The sequence below is a fragment of the Rhagoletis pomonella genome, unplaced genomic scaffold (assembly GCF_013731165.1).
Source record: "Rhagoletis pomonella isolate Grant_MI unplaced genomic scaffold, Rhpom_1.0 Rhpom_scaffold_00006, whole genome shotgun sequence".
Taxonomy (NCBI): Eukaryota; Metazoa; Arthropoda; class Insecta; order Diptera; family Tephritidae; genus Rhagoletis; species Rhagoletis pomonella.
Genome location: NW_023458560.1, coordinates 62,589,576 through 62,606,487, shown reverse-complemented (window position 1 = coordinate 62,606,487; position 16,912 = coordinate 62,589,576). Strand labels below are relative to the sequence as shown.

Sequence of the window (16,912 nt, the reverse complement as noted above, 5' to 3'; positions counted from 1 at the left end):
AGCAACGCATCAAAATGTAAGAAAATTGTATGAATTTTGATTTCTAAGCGTAAATGTCAAACGCACGCATACGGATGCGCATACTATGGAGGTCCGCCTTTATTTATCTACTAAAGTAACAAAATGTAAAAATGTTTCCCATTGGTTCTAATGTACATATGCATGCATATACATACATGTAGTTGCTATCCACCACTCCTTGCATTACGATGGAAGGCCACCCCTTTCTATTAATATAATCTAGGTATCCTTGACTTGGTGGCAAGATCGGTATGTGGGTTCCTAAAATGTTTAATTTCCAGAGTTTTAGTTATGTATGGATATGCATATAAGCCTTCAGGTTGGTTAAAATTACCATCGATAGCGCCAATAATGTTTGGTATATGCGATTTTTTCTCAAATTCACTTGCAATTAATAACGCATCTCCCACCTGTGGAAACTTGATAAACTCTGTTTTTAGCTGAATTAACGCGTTCACGACGAGGTGAAAATATTTGTGAACAGTGCTTTTGTGCACACCAAAGACATCACCAATAACTCGGTATTCTCCACAGGAAGCCAATTTATATAAACAAATGGCTACTTGCTTCTCTATAGCAAGGGGTGGAGTGATACATGGCACACAATCGTTTTTTAAGAAAGCACTCTAGTTTTTCGCAAAGCAGTAGGAACGATTTTTTACTCATACGGAAAGCTTCGATGTAGCACTCATCATTTTCTGGCTGCTGCAGCGTCCACCAGAAGTTCTCCTTCCTTTTCCGTTTGTGGAAACGTCGAATTCGAGGCATATTCGTAGCAAAAAATATGTTTGGTAAATTAGCCTGGGACCCAACCAATTCTCTCACATTATTTCTTTTTTCATTGTTTGAATTCCAAATATTCGCATCAGTATTTAAAAGCTGATTAATAACAATCGTTCTTTTTCTTTGCCACGATTTTATAATGCCGAATAAAACTAGATTTTTCTCACTTTCCATTACGTTAACTTATAAAATGTCAAATGAAAACAGCTGATTTTGTTTGCTTTTGAAGACGGTTACTTTGATGCCGATATAAAGCCGTAAGCATAAACACTACAGCGAAATGTGTACGGTGTCAATGCGCTTTGAATTAAGTCGATTATTCTGTGCGTATAAACGTAGTAATAGACAAAGTGTAATAAATTAAAGCTGCTACCACAGATCACACGGATTTCACAAAAACGGTAAATTACAAGCGCAGCACTTGTGAATCACAACAACAACAATACAAAACCACAATTTTCCACAGCAGCTACAAGCTTTTGTTTGCCCATTTGTTTGCGATAAAAATTGTCGCGATCGCGCGAAAGGAAACCGAAATGCCTTTGTTTTGGCCAACTTTTAAATATGTATGGCGAAAGGAAATTGTAGCAAACTTTCCATTTCAAACTGTGTGCAGCAAGCAAAATATTTACATAGAAAAATAAAAATGAGAAAACCAAAAGCTGTTTGTAGTTGAAAACAAATCTCAGAAAATCCTGACCGAGAAAGTTTCAGTTGGGGCTGTCACTTAAACGCCGGTTAGTGTGGAAATAAAAGCACACAAATGGGGTAATTTATCATTGCACTGACTGTTGCCGAAAATAAGAAAATAACAGGCGAAAAACAAACGAACAAATTTTTAAACCAAAACTATTTTACTATTTTTACTAGTAAATAGTTTGTTGTTCAAAAAACGGAGCAGAAATTCAATTATCAGCTACATATTTTCCTTTTATTTCCAAATATTTATATTTTGCCCCCCATAAATGTTTAGTTTTCCACACAGCTTCGGCTAAAATTTGCATTTCTCGACAATAATGGCGAAAATTCACTCAATTTTTGTTTGCAATAAATCGTCATCTCACAACTTTCTCACCGTTGCTCTTGCACAGCATCACCGTAAACGGCCACAAAAATTTTCTTCCGCTCCAGGCCCAAATTTTATTACCAACAATATTACGGTCGTTTTGCAATTTCGAAAATTTGAAATATTTCATCTCTATAAATGCTTATGCTTGTGTTTGTGCGAAAAGTTGTGGGTATGTCTGCCTTGCGGAATTGGTTGGAAATATCAAATCGTTACAAATCAATTTGGTTGTAAGTGCAAAATGTTGTTGGCTTTATTGCCGATGTTACTGTGCTTATTTTATGGCTGACTACGCTGTCTTCATATGTCGCAGATAATACTGCACTTGCTGAAGGTACAGTGGGGAAAAATAGCAATTTTTTTATGTAGGGATTTCGGTAATTTTGTACAAAACCCCAATTTTTCATAAAGGGAAGGAACTATATAAAAAAAAATACCCGTTTGTAGAAAGTACCCGTAAGGAGACCTCCTAGGATGTATTTACTCTATTTTTTTAGACATGATTAGTAGGATAGGCTTCAAGTTCAAAATATATATACCCATGTTCACAATTTAGGCAGTAATGTGTTTCAGTTCTCTTTAGCACATTGAGCTGAGACCACTTTAAACATATCTGTCGAGGTAAAATGCCTCTTTGATTTTCCTGATTGGAAATGTACTTAAAGAAAAGAGCTAGATTAGATAGAATTATGGCAAGTCAGACTACCTCGGGATTTTTCCAAGACAGTGCAGAGTTTTTTCGAGTATTTCGGTACATATTCTCCAATCTAAACTTTAGCCGTGCTTTTTATGATCAGCTAGAACAAACAAATATGCCTCAAAATCCTCCGCAAAAGTAATTTTGTGGTCACCCCTTTTTACTGACTGTAAATCGGAAAACTTGATTCAAATGAAGTAAAAAGTAGTTTCTTTTCACATCATTATATTTTTTGCAAGTTACCCAATTTAGGGAGATATCGGTACACCGGGAACCTGAAAATCTGACTACTTTTTTTAATTATTACAAGGTTAGAATTTTGTGGATTTTGTTGCGGTTTTCACTGACACTCACTGTACATACATTCCTATTTACATCCCACCGCTCAAAAGCAATTTTAGCTCCTCTTTGTCCCCTTACACCACGGTACTATCCTTCTATCTCTAGTGTAACTTCAATGGAACTTTCGAAACTCAAGCTTAAGGTGGTCTAGGAGATGATCAGTTGCGGTTTATAAATAAAAATCAGTAAGGCATCCAAAGCGGATTCGAACCGATTCGATTTTGAACGGAACTAGCAACATTTTTTGGGCTTCGTACCGTAGTACGAACCCATTCGACGGATTTTGGTCTGCGTTAAAATTCTACGAAAAAAATGCTCACTAAATTTTCCTATAGGTTTCCAGCTCAGCAAACGCTGAATGCTGAATTTGTCTGGCGCTGGGTGGGCCGGGCCCGGTCAGAGAAGCTCGTTATACTTAAAGGCCACACCTTTCTCTTGCGACGAGGGTTCTGTTATATATTCTCAATACTTTCTACCAGGCTGTACAGCTTTTGCGAGGCTAAGATTGAAGTTTCTTGGAGCTCCTTTTTCAATAAACTCTAGGATTTCGCAGGTATACCAAATTCAGACTTCCCGTGGTAGGGGCAGCTCATTTTCGTGCTTACAAACAGATTTAAATGGGCAAAGTGATGGTGAGTTTCCATCCTCCTCACGCAGTACTTTTCAAAAATCTCCGTATGCTGAATAGCTGGTTTATAGTTAGTAGATTCATCTGGCCTAATCAGTTCTTTGACGGCTGTCTTTAACATTTCGCACTGTTCCCTCGATAAGACCTTATACACTATATTTGAGAGGTGATAAACGGATATAACAGAATCACATTTCTTGCTGATTGTTCTGGTTCCAACAGGATAAGGATAGAAAATATCCAGTCAGAAAAACCTCTTTTCAAAACCTCTCGTGGTCGTTGAATTTACACCACGGCCACGTGTAAATAGCCTTGTAAAACCAGTACTGATCAAGAAAAATAAGGATGTCAACCTCCATTGGATGAAGTCAAAGAAGATGTTGAATGGTGTTCTATGTGAAGCTTTACCAGCTATAATAAACTTAAAAAGGTTTCCTAAAAAATTTTACGCTTGGGTACAGTCAAAGCACATCTCTCTTCCTTCCCTCTATCTTGCCGTTAATGCGAAGGGGCTAACAAAAATTCTGTGAGTTGCTTGGAAAAAAATTATTTTTAATTTTTTAGTTCTCTTTATTATTAACCGACTTCCAAAAAAGGAGGAGCTTATCAGTTCGTTGGAATATTTTTTATTTTTTATTTTTATGTATGTTACCGCATAACTTGGGATCACGTTAACCGATTTCGATAATTTTGCATCGGAAAGGTAGTATCTCAGAGGTGGTCCCATACTAATCTGGTTGAGATCCGATCAGTGGATCATGAGATATATATATATATATATATATTTATCTTTATGTTTATATATATATATATATATATATATATATATATATATATATATATATTTTATATGGGAGTTGAAGTCGGGTTTTTTTTGCTAAAAATTACTTGTTTTTTATCTCTTCTACATAATCACCATTAGTTTCAATACATTTCTTTAGCAAAAAAAAAACATTTTTGTCGATGAAAATTTAAATAACGGCCTCAAGCTCCATAAAAATTTTTCAAGATAAATGGTTCTTGGGGCGAAAAATAACAAAAACAAAGTAAGTACTTAAGGGCGAGCGCGCCTTCAAGTTAATATTCTAAAAATAGAGCATAACAAAAAATAACAACTACCACATGATCAAGTCTGAATAGCTACAGAATATTTGCCTTTGATTGTAGATGGAGAGACTAAATGAAAAAGTTGAAAAAGCAACAAGTAAGACCACTGGCTTTGAACGCTGGAGTTGCGAGTTCAAATCCCAGTTAACTCGATGACGAAGTCTGGAGAGGAGATGTGGTGATCTCTGATTTAGCAGCTATAACTTCTACCAAAAATTAAAATTATTTCTTTCCCCAAAAGTTTTCATTAATAACGGCCTCAAGCTCAATAAAAATTTTTAATATGAGTAATATAATGACAAAAGTGCGGTTGAATATTATGATGAAGAAAAGAATGAAGTTAAAGATTAAACTAAAGTTAAAGAAAAATATGAAAATGACAAAACAAATATAATTATAAAAAAAACTTGTAATAAACATAAAGATAAAAATGATAGGGACAAAGATAGATATAGATAGATATAAATTAGAGACAAATATAAAACTGAAGAACGAGATATGCCATGGTATGCTATGTTATGTTATGTTATGCTATGTTATGTTATGCTGTGTTATGTTATGCTATGTTATGTCGTGTAATGTTATGTTATGTCATTTCAAATTACTTCAACTCCTCTCAGTTCACCTCACCTTAACCCACCTCACCCAAATTCACCTCATTTCATCTCAATTCACCTCACCTCACTTCAACTTACGCTTACAGTATAATCAATTTACCAAACTTTTGTTAGTCCCCTCGTATTAAGTCTGATTTATCGAAACGTGCTGCACAGCTGCTCAAGATTATGATTGGGTTAGGATTAAGATTCAGCTTACGGCTGAGATTAATTTTAAGATCAAAACTGACGTTGAGACTGAGATTGAGATTAGGGTTCGTAAGGTCCAGGCGCATAATCTTTTTAATAAACATTAAAACACTGTACAAATATTATGTACGAAAATCCTTGTTTTCTCTGTTATCTCCCAACGATATTTTATCACTCTCACTATACATGTTTATGTGTATATGTGTGTCTGTGTTTATCGCATCGCCTGCTTTCGAGTCATGATAAAACTATACATTTTTACGAATTTCTCGGAAACCAATGGAGCTACTAAATTGGTTTTAGTGGCGTTTTCGAAAATTTAAAAAAAAAAATTTAAGATTGTTCAGCTAGCTTAACAGCGCTGAGCTAGCTGAAAAACACATTTTTTCGAATTTCTAGGAAACCAATGGAGCTACTAAATTGGTTTTAGTGGCTTTGAAGAACACCTAAAAGACACCTAATTCTAGCATATATTTGGAAAATTTAAAACCTAAATTTAACGATGGGTCAGCTAGGTTTACGTAAACCCTAGCTGACCCACACATTTTTGCGAATTTCTCGGAAACCAAAGGAACACCTAAATTAATTTTGGAGGCCCTAATTAACACCTAAAAGACACCTAATTCCTAGCTAATTTTTATTGATTTTTGGCGACTTGGGTCAGCTAGGGTTACGGACGTGTGTGTGAACGTAGTAGAGTGTTATTTTTGTGCAAAAAATTAAAAAAGTTTTGAAATTAAAATTAAAAAAAAATACAAAATTAAAAAAAAAATAAAATTAAAAAATATCGGCCAAAGGAACACTACTCACTTCAAGTCCGTAATGATTTTGTTTTCATTTTCCCTTGTTGCTCTACTTAAGTTTTAAGTGGAAAAACTGTGGCTGTCAGAGTTTGCCGTACCCAAAAAAGCAACAGCATAGGCAGAAAAAAAGGTAAAAATAAAAGAAGAAAAAATATGAAAAAAACTGCAGCTAAGCTACACCTTCATCATAGGTGCATTTGTATCCATGTAGTACATACAGATTTTATGTAGGTTACTCATACGTCCCGCCCGTCTGCACACCGCACACCTCCTGTTGCTCTTAGCTCCTACCGCTGCTGCTGCGCTGCCGCAATGTTTGGTGTTGAAATTGTCCGCGTTCATTAAATCAAGCTGCCAAGCTATTTTTCTACACAATTTAACCGTTTTGTGGCATGCACCTAAATATGTACGACACGCTACGCCATGCCACACCAACTGCATAGTATCAACACTGCAACACTCAGTCTATGCCACACGACGACGTCTATCGACTCCCGCTTATTAACTCCAATACGTCACACCACGTATTCACCTACTGACGCGCTAGCTGTGGCCACAAATGCATCTCACCCTCACCGCAAGCTGCTAATAGTATGAAAAAGCATTAAAAATAGCATGCGGTGGCATTCTATATACAATTGCCAGACCATGCCATATGTATGTACTTACATTCATACATACTATATGGCTGCTGCTGCGGTGGCAACTCCCACTCTACTTGAATTTAACATTTAGCCTGGCCAAGACATTATTGTGCTGCATCAAGTCTATATTTGATCGCAATTTCTATTTCGTTCAAGCATCGTGCAACGGTGACTTATATGGCTTTGGCTAACTTGAGAGTGCGAAGGTGGCGTTCGGCGCTGCAAGCAGTTTACTGTGGTCTGTTGGCCGACTTTTGTATGTAAATCTTTTTTAATAAAATAACAAAGAATATATCATAGAAAGACATAGAATGCACAGATGCACAAACTTTTTCTCTGTACGCAAATAATTTGGCACGTTATCAGTAGTTATTGTTAACGATATATTTATCGAATTTTTCTCATCGATGTTTTGTGATTTATTTTGCACTCTTATCTTATTGCCTGATATTTATAAATAAATTTTTCGATTCTTTTATCGATTTTTCTTTTTTTGAAATATTTTTCGATAATGATGTCATTTTAATTATAAATATGATCTTCGAAATATTAGTTGATATTGTCATTGCTATCGTATTCTGTACAAATTTTAATAGTTGTTTCTTGTGTAGATTTGAATATCGGTAACTGTAACATCACAGTTTCATTAGGTCCAGTAGGAGTATATAATAAAAAGTTCATCTTGCCTTTCCGAGGTGCAATTTCTAATATATTTTTTTTAAATTATTTTTTGGGCAAGTTAATCGGTTTTATAATTGATATCTATTTCCACATAAGCATTTATAGTAGTTTTTTTTTTTTGTTCATACACATATCGATAACTGTGATTTCACTTTTATAAATGTACGTTAGGTTGATAGGAAGATTAAGAAAAGTCAGTAAGCTCCTGAAGATTTTTTGTAGTACATTTATCAAAATCGTTTTCGATATACCATGTTATCGGTTTCGTTATTATCTTATTTTTCGACATATTGATTTGATTGTTTTTATGGCTTTCGATATACACATCGTCAACTCTAAAACTAAAGATGCCTTGAATTGAGAGCGAACGAACGTGATAACATTGCTTTTATCGAAACCGAAATCGATGAGTAATTCGATAAACACTTAAGAAACAACATGGAAGGCATGCTTGCAGTGATATCGATACATATTGGTAAAAATTTATATTATCGATAAACATTTTGTTACATCGATAAAACAATCGTCGTGCTCTCGAAATACATATCGATAATTTAATGGAAATAATAATGATCGCTTATTAATAACAAAACCGAAATCGATAAGAATATCGACAATAATATCGATAAAAAATTCGAATATGATATTTATATCTATGTGTTCTGTCCTCTTTATTGTTTTTACTTAGACAAGTACGTATGTACATGAACAAAAGATATTTAAAATTGTGTAGTAATTATGAAAATATCGATTTCTCGATAAGCGCATTGAAAAATATAGTGGGTATGTATAGCATATTATCATCCGGCATATATTATATGTATAGCATATTAGCAGCCATTTTGAAAAATGTATCGGAAAAATTTTCAATATGTTTAATAACATACTTTTTAATAACAATAGACATTTATAAAATCTTTAAACAGCTATCAGCGTTTGCTGATGAAAGAGTCGATTTATCGATAACAATATTGATAAATAAATAATATAAAAAATAAAACTTTTTAATATACAACACTTTTATAAATGGACTAAAAAGTAGAAAATAATATTTCTCAGTCCCATAGAATTTGTTTTGATAACTTTTGATTTTGAAATTTTAGCAAAAGTCATTATAAACAATCTATGAAATTGAAAATGAAAAACGTGGAGCGCATGCAATACAAAGCATTCGATTTAATTGACAATAGTCAAACTACATAACGTAGACCTAAAATTTCTACAGCGAAAGTAGAACTTTGAAATCGATTTTAAGCGGTCGTTATTCATATACCCACATCATACATAAATATATTACTTTTCATATCAATTCAAGTGTATTACATGCGCCCCACGCTTTTCATTTTCAATTTCATAGATTGTTTATAATGACTTTTGCTAAAATTTCAAAATCAAAAGTTATCAAAACAAATTCTATGGGACTGAGAAATATTATTTTCTACTTTTTAGTCCATTTATAAAAGCGTTGTATATTAAAAAGTTTTTTTTTATATTATTTATTTTCTACTTTTTAGTCCTGTCTGAATAAAATTTTGCAATAGATATTAAAATAATTCAACGATATTAATAGAAAGGTGCACACACATGCATTTACATATGTATGTACATACAAACGAGCACCAATTAATTTTATTTAAAGAAATGGCGTGTCCTCTATTTCCGCTGTAGCAAACGTGGTACATAGGGCGACATCTAGATGTCATCTACCTCGCCCTATTCACTACAGATGTCGCCCTATGCACTATGCTTTTTTATAGGAACTTTTCAAAGCAAAGGTTTTATGGTGTCGGACACACAACATTGAAAGTTTTTGGATCCACAACATTGAAAGTTTCTGGACACACAACGTTGCAAGTTGATAAAAGCGTTGTAAAAAGTCATGAAAATATAAGTCATCGAAATAATCTAGGTAACGCTATTAAAAGAATTCCCTCTTATTTCGATAACGATATCTATACATACGTGCACTTATCGATAACTTTAAAAATATAAAGTTTTTGTTGATGGGCTTATTATTTTTCGTTCAAAAACAATCGCTAATTCCACACTTGTATTTTTTTGGACACATATCGGCGTTATTTTTAAAAATAGTATTTTTCTTCAATTTATAATTTGAAAGCCAAATTATTGAAACACTATGATTTCTAAAAAATAGTCCCCTTCAACCACTGTGCAATTGTGAATTTTTAATATTTTTTTGTCTTCGCCGACTTCGATGGACCTTCGCTCGCCTCTATTAATCGTGTGTCCACTACCACCTCCGCCACGTACTACGTTTCAATACATTTTAAACGTATTTCGTTCGATAGCTACATACGTTTACTTTGCCTGCCTGCCTGACCTACCAGGCTGCCTGCCTGCTGTGCCAGCAGCCATTCACTTGGCCTTCATTGTTCGTGCGGCTATAAACTTTTCCTTCTTTTGTGCTGCCACCGATCACCGACCAATTGCATTGTTTGCATATCTGCTCCTTTTTTACGCTGCTTACTTACATACATATCTACTCATGCTTGAGAAAGTCCCATTGAAAGTCGAGGAAATGTAGAAGAAAAATTCAAATAATTCAAAGACTTTCCTTTTACTTTCAATTTTTCCAGCTTTCCACGAAATTTTTTAGCTTTCCTTTCTTTTTGAATTTATTTTTTTTGTTTTCCTTCTGCTGGTGGAATTGTAGTACTGTCTCCTTCAAATGCTGCATAAGCCGCCGCCAGTTCCTCCTTGTTACGCCTACAATCAAAGCAAACGTGCATACTTAAATGCACAGAAAGAAAGAAAAAAAAAAACGAAAATAAATTAAGAAATAACTTCAGCATGTAAACGATGAAATGAAATATCTGCGCCAAGCATTTCAAAGTGAAAATCCTAGTACGAGTATTTATACTCATCGAATTCGAAAAGTTTGCTGCTCTACCGCCATTCTTACCACTGCCGCTGTCGCTTTCGATTTGCAGCAAATTTGCATTTTACAGTCATTCGTGCATTAACTGCACATACCGCTAGCGCTTACATAAATATCTGCATCTGCAAGCATATATACATACATACATTTGTATATACATAAATAAGTATGGACATATTGGGTCAGACCGTTGGAAAAGGTGAGCTACGATGCCACTATGATTTTGACTAACGGCAACATGGCGGTACTTATCTTTTGCAGTCAACTAGCCAGACGGATGGACAGACGAGCAAGCTGTTGGGAAAGTGAAATCGCTCTTCTCGAATACTTCAAAAAGGCAACTTAAATTTGGTAGAGATACTTCAAAGTGCTTAGATGCTGCTGCACTAACTGGTTACAGTTGCACTTAAAAGTATCTATACACAGATATTTACTCACAATTTGTGGAGCTCCTTAGTACTTTTGTTTGCATAAAAATCTGCATTTATTGCTACTTTTATATGTCGAATATGAAATGTGTAGTCTCTTGTTTGGTCTTCGTTTATAGTACTCAGATATATAACTCAGATATGTAACTTTAAGTACTCGTATTAAGGAAAAGGCGCAAACAATTTTATGAGTGGGTAGTTAAGTTGCTTTGAAATATAATAATGAGCACATAAATTTGAGATTATTTAGTTCATAATAATAGAAATGAAACATCTGCCGCTCAAAGATGGCATAACCCTGTGGTAAATTAAGGAAAAGCTCGCATTTAGGCTGAATCCGACCCAAATCTCAGGTCAGTAAAAATTTGGGAAACGTTCTGCAAACCTAAAAATACTACACCCAATAAAGAAGTTTTTATTTTTGTTAGTAAAAAGAAAGATTCCCACACTATTGCAATATAGAATTTCAGTTAAAATTAAGAGCTTAAAACATTACAACTCAAATATGTAGTTGTAAAAATGCAGTAGCGTTCCAGTAGAAGTTCCGGTTCGGATTCACTCAACAAATAATCGGTCTTATGCATTGTAAGCCAATGATGAGACGGCTTTACAAAATCTTCTACCCATAATTTGGTACACATTGAGGGTGCCTTTGACAATGTCACCTTCGATGGCATGTACAACTCAGCTATACGCATTGGATTCGTTCACAGCGGGTCATCAGGACTCAGGCAGAAGGAGGTCAATATGTCACTTGTGGAGGTAACAAGGGCTGCCCTCAGAGTTGGTGTTTTACCCTTTGTTCTGGTTTGTACCTGGTAATTGATTATCTTTTTGTCTCTCCTAATGACTCTGGTATCTACGCTCAATCCTATGCGGACGATGTGGTCACAATCAGGGTTGCCACTGACGAAAAAAAATACTTACCATCCACTTGGATCTTACCATCTACCAAATCTGGAAAATATCTACCAATAACTTTTTTAGTTATTTTAATAAAACATTAGACTTGTTCTATTTTTCATAGATATTTAAAAAAAATTTAAATTTTTTATTAAGGAACATATTATTTAACTAATGACACCTACGAAACTTCATCATTTGAAAAAACTTCAACTGGAGTTATTATGCACAACTACAGTGGCTCAAAAACCACTTGGTGATTTTTTTAATATTAACCATGTTTTTCAAGTAAACAATTTTTTGTTATTGTTATGTAAAAATATTTTTTTGCGCTTTAGCCAAGCAACTTTTTAATCTGAATTTTTAGAACAGTTTTATGGCCCATTAAATATTACAGGGCGATTCTGGCAACTGTCTTTAAACTCCCCACAGTCTTGCGAAAGACAAAAGTGTTTCGTAAGACAATTGTCAATTGTGGCAACTATATTGGAAGGTCTTTACTGTCTTTCGAAAGACTAACCGCCGATTTCTCAGTTGATAAATAACTATAAGTTAACAAATAATAAGTAAATCAATAGTTAACTGCCCAATGTTCGCGAACTGACTATGAGTTAATCATCTATTAAGTACACTGAGAAACTGATAAGAAGAGATAATCTTTGGATTATAATTAAACATCCACTGAGAAATCGGCTGTAATTGAAAGATCTACTAACGAGAGGTCTTAGCGTTATGCTGTTCGATTTTTACCAATAAGTTTTTTAAAAATTAAATTAACTTCAAAAAATTTATATACCTACATATATTTTTCTTTTTGAAAAAATAAAACCTAATAAAAAAGAAAATTTCATTTAGAAAAGAGAAAAAATAATTAAAAATAACTAAAAATCTGTTTAAAAATTTTATCAAATTACAAAAAAAATCAAAAAGAAGAAAAAAGTACTTAAAAAAATTAAAATAATATTACTGACAAATACATTAAACGTGATACTTTTTTACTTCATAATTTGAAAAGTACTTGGCTTTACTTCTCAAAATGGGTGAATTTTCACCCGAAGATCGTATGAGGGTTAAAAAAAAAGTTTTTCTTTTTAAAGAATAACATCTAAGAACTAAAAGCAAAACTAAATTAAAAAAATTTATTTGAAAAGAAAAAAATACATAAAATTAAAGTCAAAGTCAAATTAAATGAAATTAAAAAATATATCTTTTTCTTTCTAAAACAATGCAATAAAAAAAAAATTATTCCAAAAAGAAAAAAATATTTAAACTAAAAAATGAATAAATCCGCTGCTCGGATCTCTCGAATTTCACGCGAGTGCTTTGCTCACTCGGCCATTCCGACTATTGGAGCAACGCGAGCTAAATTATATACAAGTGCTTTCTCTTAAATAAATAAATAAATTTTCACCACGAGTGGTGAATGAGAGAGCTTTTTTCCTAAAACTTTTGTGATAGAATAACAAAAGCCTTTCTACTTTTTACTATCTTAGCCGGAATTGCCCTGTTAGTATAACCAACAAGGTCCAGCTATAAATTCCCGTTGATTAATTTTTTTTTAACAATTGCCATTTATAAAAACTGTTGTTGATTTTTTTGAATTCTTTTCGTTTTATGTAAAGAATCATTTAAAGTATTTAGGCAATCAGAAGCTTTTCAGGATTCTAGTAAAATGAGTTATGTATATAAAAAGTGGTCATTACAGCATTCTAAAATTTATGCAATAAAGTAGATTACAGTTTTGGAATGAAATTTTTAATATAAAGATGAGCCAAGGGGAATACTCTGGATTTATACGTCTATGAACAGACCCATAATCTGCTATGCGTCAGTAATATTGATTTGGCGAAGGATAATCTCAATCGATAGATGGCAAATCTACTTGATGAACTTCAAACAACGATGGACGTGCTGTACGGAAGCTTTCCCTACACCTGGTGCTACTCTTGAGGCACTGCTACACTTAACGTTACTTTGTATCTTTATAATTACGTGAGGAAGTCTTAAAGACCACCTGCCAAAAAAACGGGTGTTGGAACAGCACTGAGTGGGGCGAGGCGGAAATTGCTGGCGGAAGAGATTTGAGCACTTGTGTCTTTTCAATGCCACAGGATACTACGCCACCATTACTTTTGTTGAAGAGATTTTAGAATGTTCAGTTCCCGGAGGTTGAATGCTGATTCAATACCAACACTAAGGCTGAGATATGCTTCTGTTTGCTAAACTGAGGTATTTGCAATCCTGAAGGCCATGAATTACGTGATGACCCAAATGGCCAGTGTAAGAGGTACTTGCTCACAAGAAGTAGGGCGTAGGTTGGTCTGAGTAGCATCCGAAAATCTTTTCACAGCTGTCTCTTCACGGCAGGCTATGACAGACCTCCGAGTATAATACTGCCCTGAATACCGTGTGCCGTTCGGAGGCGGCTTAAAACCTCGAGACCTTAAACTACAGATTGAAAAGAACAGTGCTCATACAGGAAGATATAACGAAGGGGTTTCTCGACTCCGAATTTTGTAAAGGACAATGACAGTGTTGTAGGTGAAGCATAGAAACAAATGTCTTCAGTATACAAGGAACGTCGCTACTCTCGAAGTGAGCACCCCTGATATACTGTGTGTCGTACCAGCTCCGAAGCAGACATGTTTGCTTTATTAGTTCATATTTTGCACTACAGGGGAAGTGACGTGCACACCTGCTAAATAAGTATGTATGTACTAACACACTTACATTTAAATAGTCCCATTACTATCCACATTTAAAACTCGGAACTAAATACTGTAAGTGTTGCTCTTTGACCTTAGCGCCAATTTATGCTTTCGAACAAAAGACAAGGAAAAAGAATAAGCTGAACATTGTGACATCACCTAAATAATTACGAAAACAAATGTCATATTTCCTCATTCTTACGAAAAAAAAAAATAAAGTGCACACTTCCACATACCGAAATGGAGCAAAGTAGAGGGACGCACCATTGGACTTGCTGTAGTCGTCACAATTAACATTGACCTTAACGTTTGGCCAGCGGCAGTCAGTCATACATACGTAGTGCTTTAGGCATCTGACAAGAAGCAACAATTGGAAACAATGAAGTACTTACTTATTAAATGTAATGGGCAGCTAAAATAAAGACAATTTCCGCTAACACTTGACAAGGTGACAAAATGGCAAAAAATGCTCGCTTGAGTTGAAAAACGGACAGCAAAAGGCGAAAAAGTATTGTTGATGTGGTAATTAGCGGGTGGACGGACTGAGACATGGTTGGACAAAAGTTTACTTAATTGTAACATTAGCGCAATTATGAATGAGTGCGAAATGAAGAAACAATGTAAGACCAGAAGCATTTAGATCAAGTTACCACGCAAAGAGTTAATGTTTTTGTTTTTTGTTGACTACATAAAAGGCCGAGTGTTGGGCGTGATTTTTTTTCATTCACATATGATATGTAGGTATTTATGTACACCGCAAGGTGCATTCAACAGGTAGTATCAGTAGAGCAGCTGATTTGATTTATTTTCAAATTATTTGGTCTCGAAAATGTCAAATATTTTTAATTTTTTCTCACAAAAATTCTGAATTGTTAAAATCCATTTGCATGTGAAACCTTTTTCCATACAAAACAAGCGATTGAAAGCAGCTTTTGGAACGTTCGCCCAACTCAGCAGCACAACCGCTGATTACTGGCCCTTGTAAAGGATGGATCAATGCTTCGAGAAGCAAACAAATTTACTAGGAAAGAAAGTTGCCACAATTTTTATTTTTTCCAATTTCATTTTTTTATTATTTATGTATTTCACATGGCACCCTTTGATTTAGAAGAAAAAATTCAGAACATTTGTTGACACTTTCGATACCAGAAGCAACAACAAAATAAACGCAAATGTTGTTTTTGCTCTACTGATACTACCTGTTTAATGTGCCTTTGTACACCGTTTTTTTTAACTGTTAACACATGTAAAGCAAACATATACATATTTATGTATGTACAATTCTTTCGTAGATTTCCACACAACTCGCTCTTGAATGTGCCGTTTGTTTTGTGTCTACTTCACTACCGGTGATTGACCCTTATTAAATGAGACAACTGTTGCTTTTGTGACTGACCACTTTGATATACTACATATGTACATATGTAAGTGAATACAGTGATGGCCACATAATTAGGGACACTACTTCTAATAAGTTTTGACTTTTTTTTTTAAGTAAAGTAAAAGTCAGAAATACAAAATTTCACATCATGAACCCACTCTCTGCGAATGGTACACTTAAAAAAATAAAAAAAAATAATAAAAAAATATAGGGCAAGTGGATTCACGAGATTTTCCTCTTTTTCTAATAAAAAAAAAAAATAAATAACTGGGAAATGCAAATTAGCGTGGACCGCAAATCCGCTTTTTTAGAATTTTGATTTGTAATAGCAAAAATATGGTTCATTATATTCTAAAATGTGTGAGATATGACAATTTTTAGTCAATATCTTAGGCTCGCCCAAGTCCACCAAAGTTCCATGGGCTCAAAAAATAAAAATTAATAAATACATTTTTTACTTGATGTGATTTTCAAAAGTATTACTTATTCCTACATAATTTGGTATATGGACCTTTTTTGTAGAGAATCGAAGTAAGCTAAGAAAAAAAATTTTTATCACTTGAACTTTGGTGGACTTGGTCGAGCCTAAAATATTGACCAAAAATTGTCATATTTAACACAGATTGTATAATGAACTATATGTTTTCTATTATCACTCAAAATTCTAAAAAAGCAGATTTTCGGCCCACGCTAATGTATATGCTAAAGATTATTAGTAAAAAAAAAACTGCGAGTACTGGTTCGTCAAGTTTTGAATGCAGTTTTTGGGCATATATCTGAATCTTTTTGCGCGACTGCAAATTATTATTATTATTATTATGAGCCTTGAGCACTGCGACCTCTAAGGTAGTCTATTGTGCGTGGCCTTTTACCCTATATATGAAGGCTTTTAATATAAGCTAGCACTTCGGTGGGCTTTTTGTTCCATATTTCGAATGGATTAAGTGTTGTACCACCTAGGTGAGCGTGTCTGCGTCTAGCGAGAGCAACACATTCACAAAGGATGTGTTCTGGC

At 34.2% G+C, this 16,912-nt stretch overlaps 1 protein-coding gene across 1 annotated transcript in view; it reads right to left on the bottom strand.

Moving 5' to 3' along the window:
* LOC118742027 (protein ALP1-like) overlaps positions 1-633 on the bottom strand; it is an 86,268-nt gene extending 85,635 nt beyond the window's left edge. The window contains exon 1 of the mRNA XM_036473993.1: positions 177-633. Coding sequence (XP_036329886.1) covers positions 177-205 — 29 coding nt within the window. The 5' untranslated portion in view covers positions 206-633. The remainder of the gene's footprint in view (positions 1-176) is intronic.
* Between the last annotated feature and the right edge of the window lie 16,279 nt (positions 634-16,912).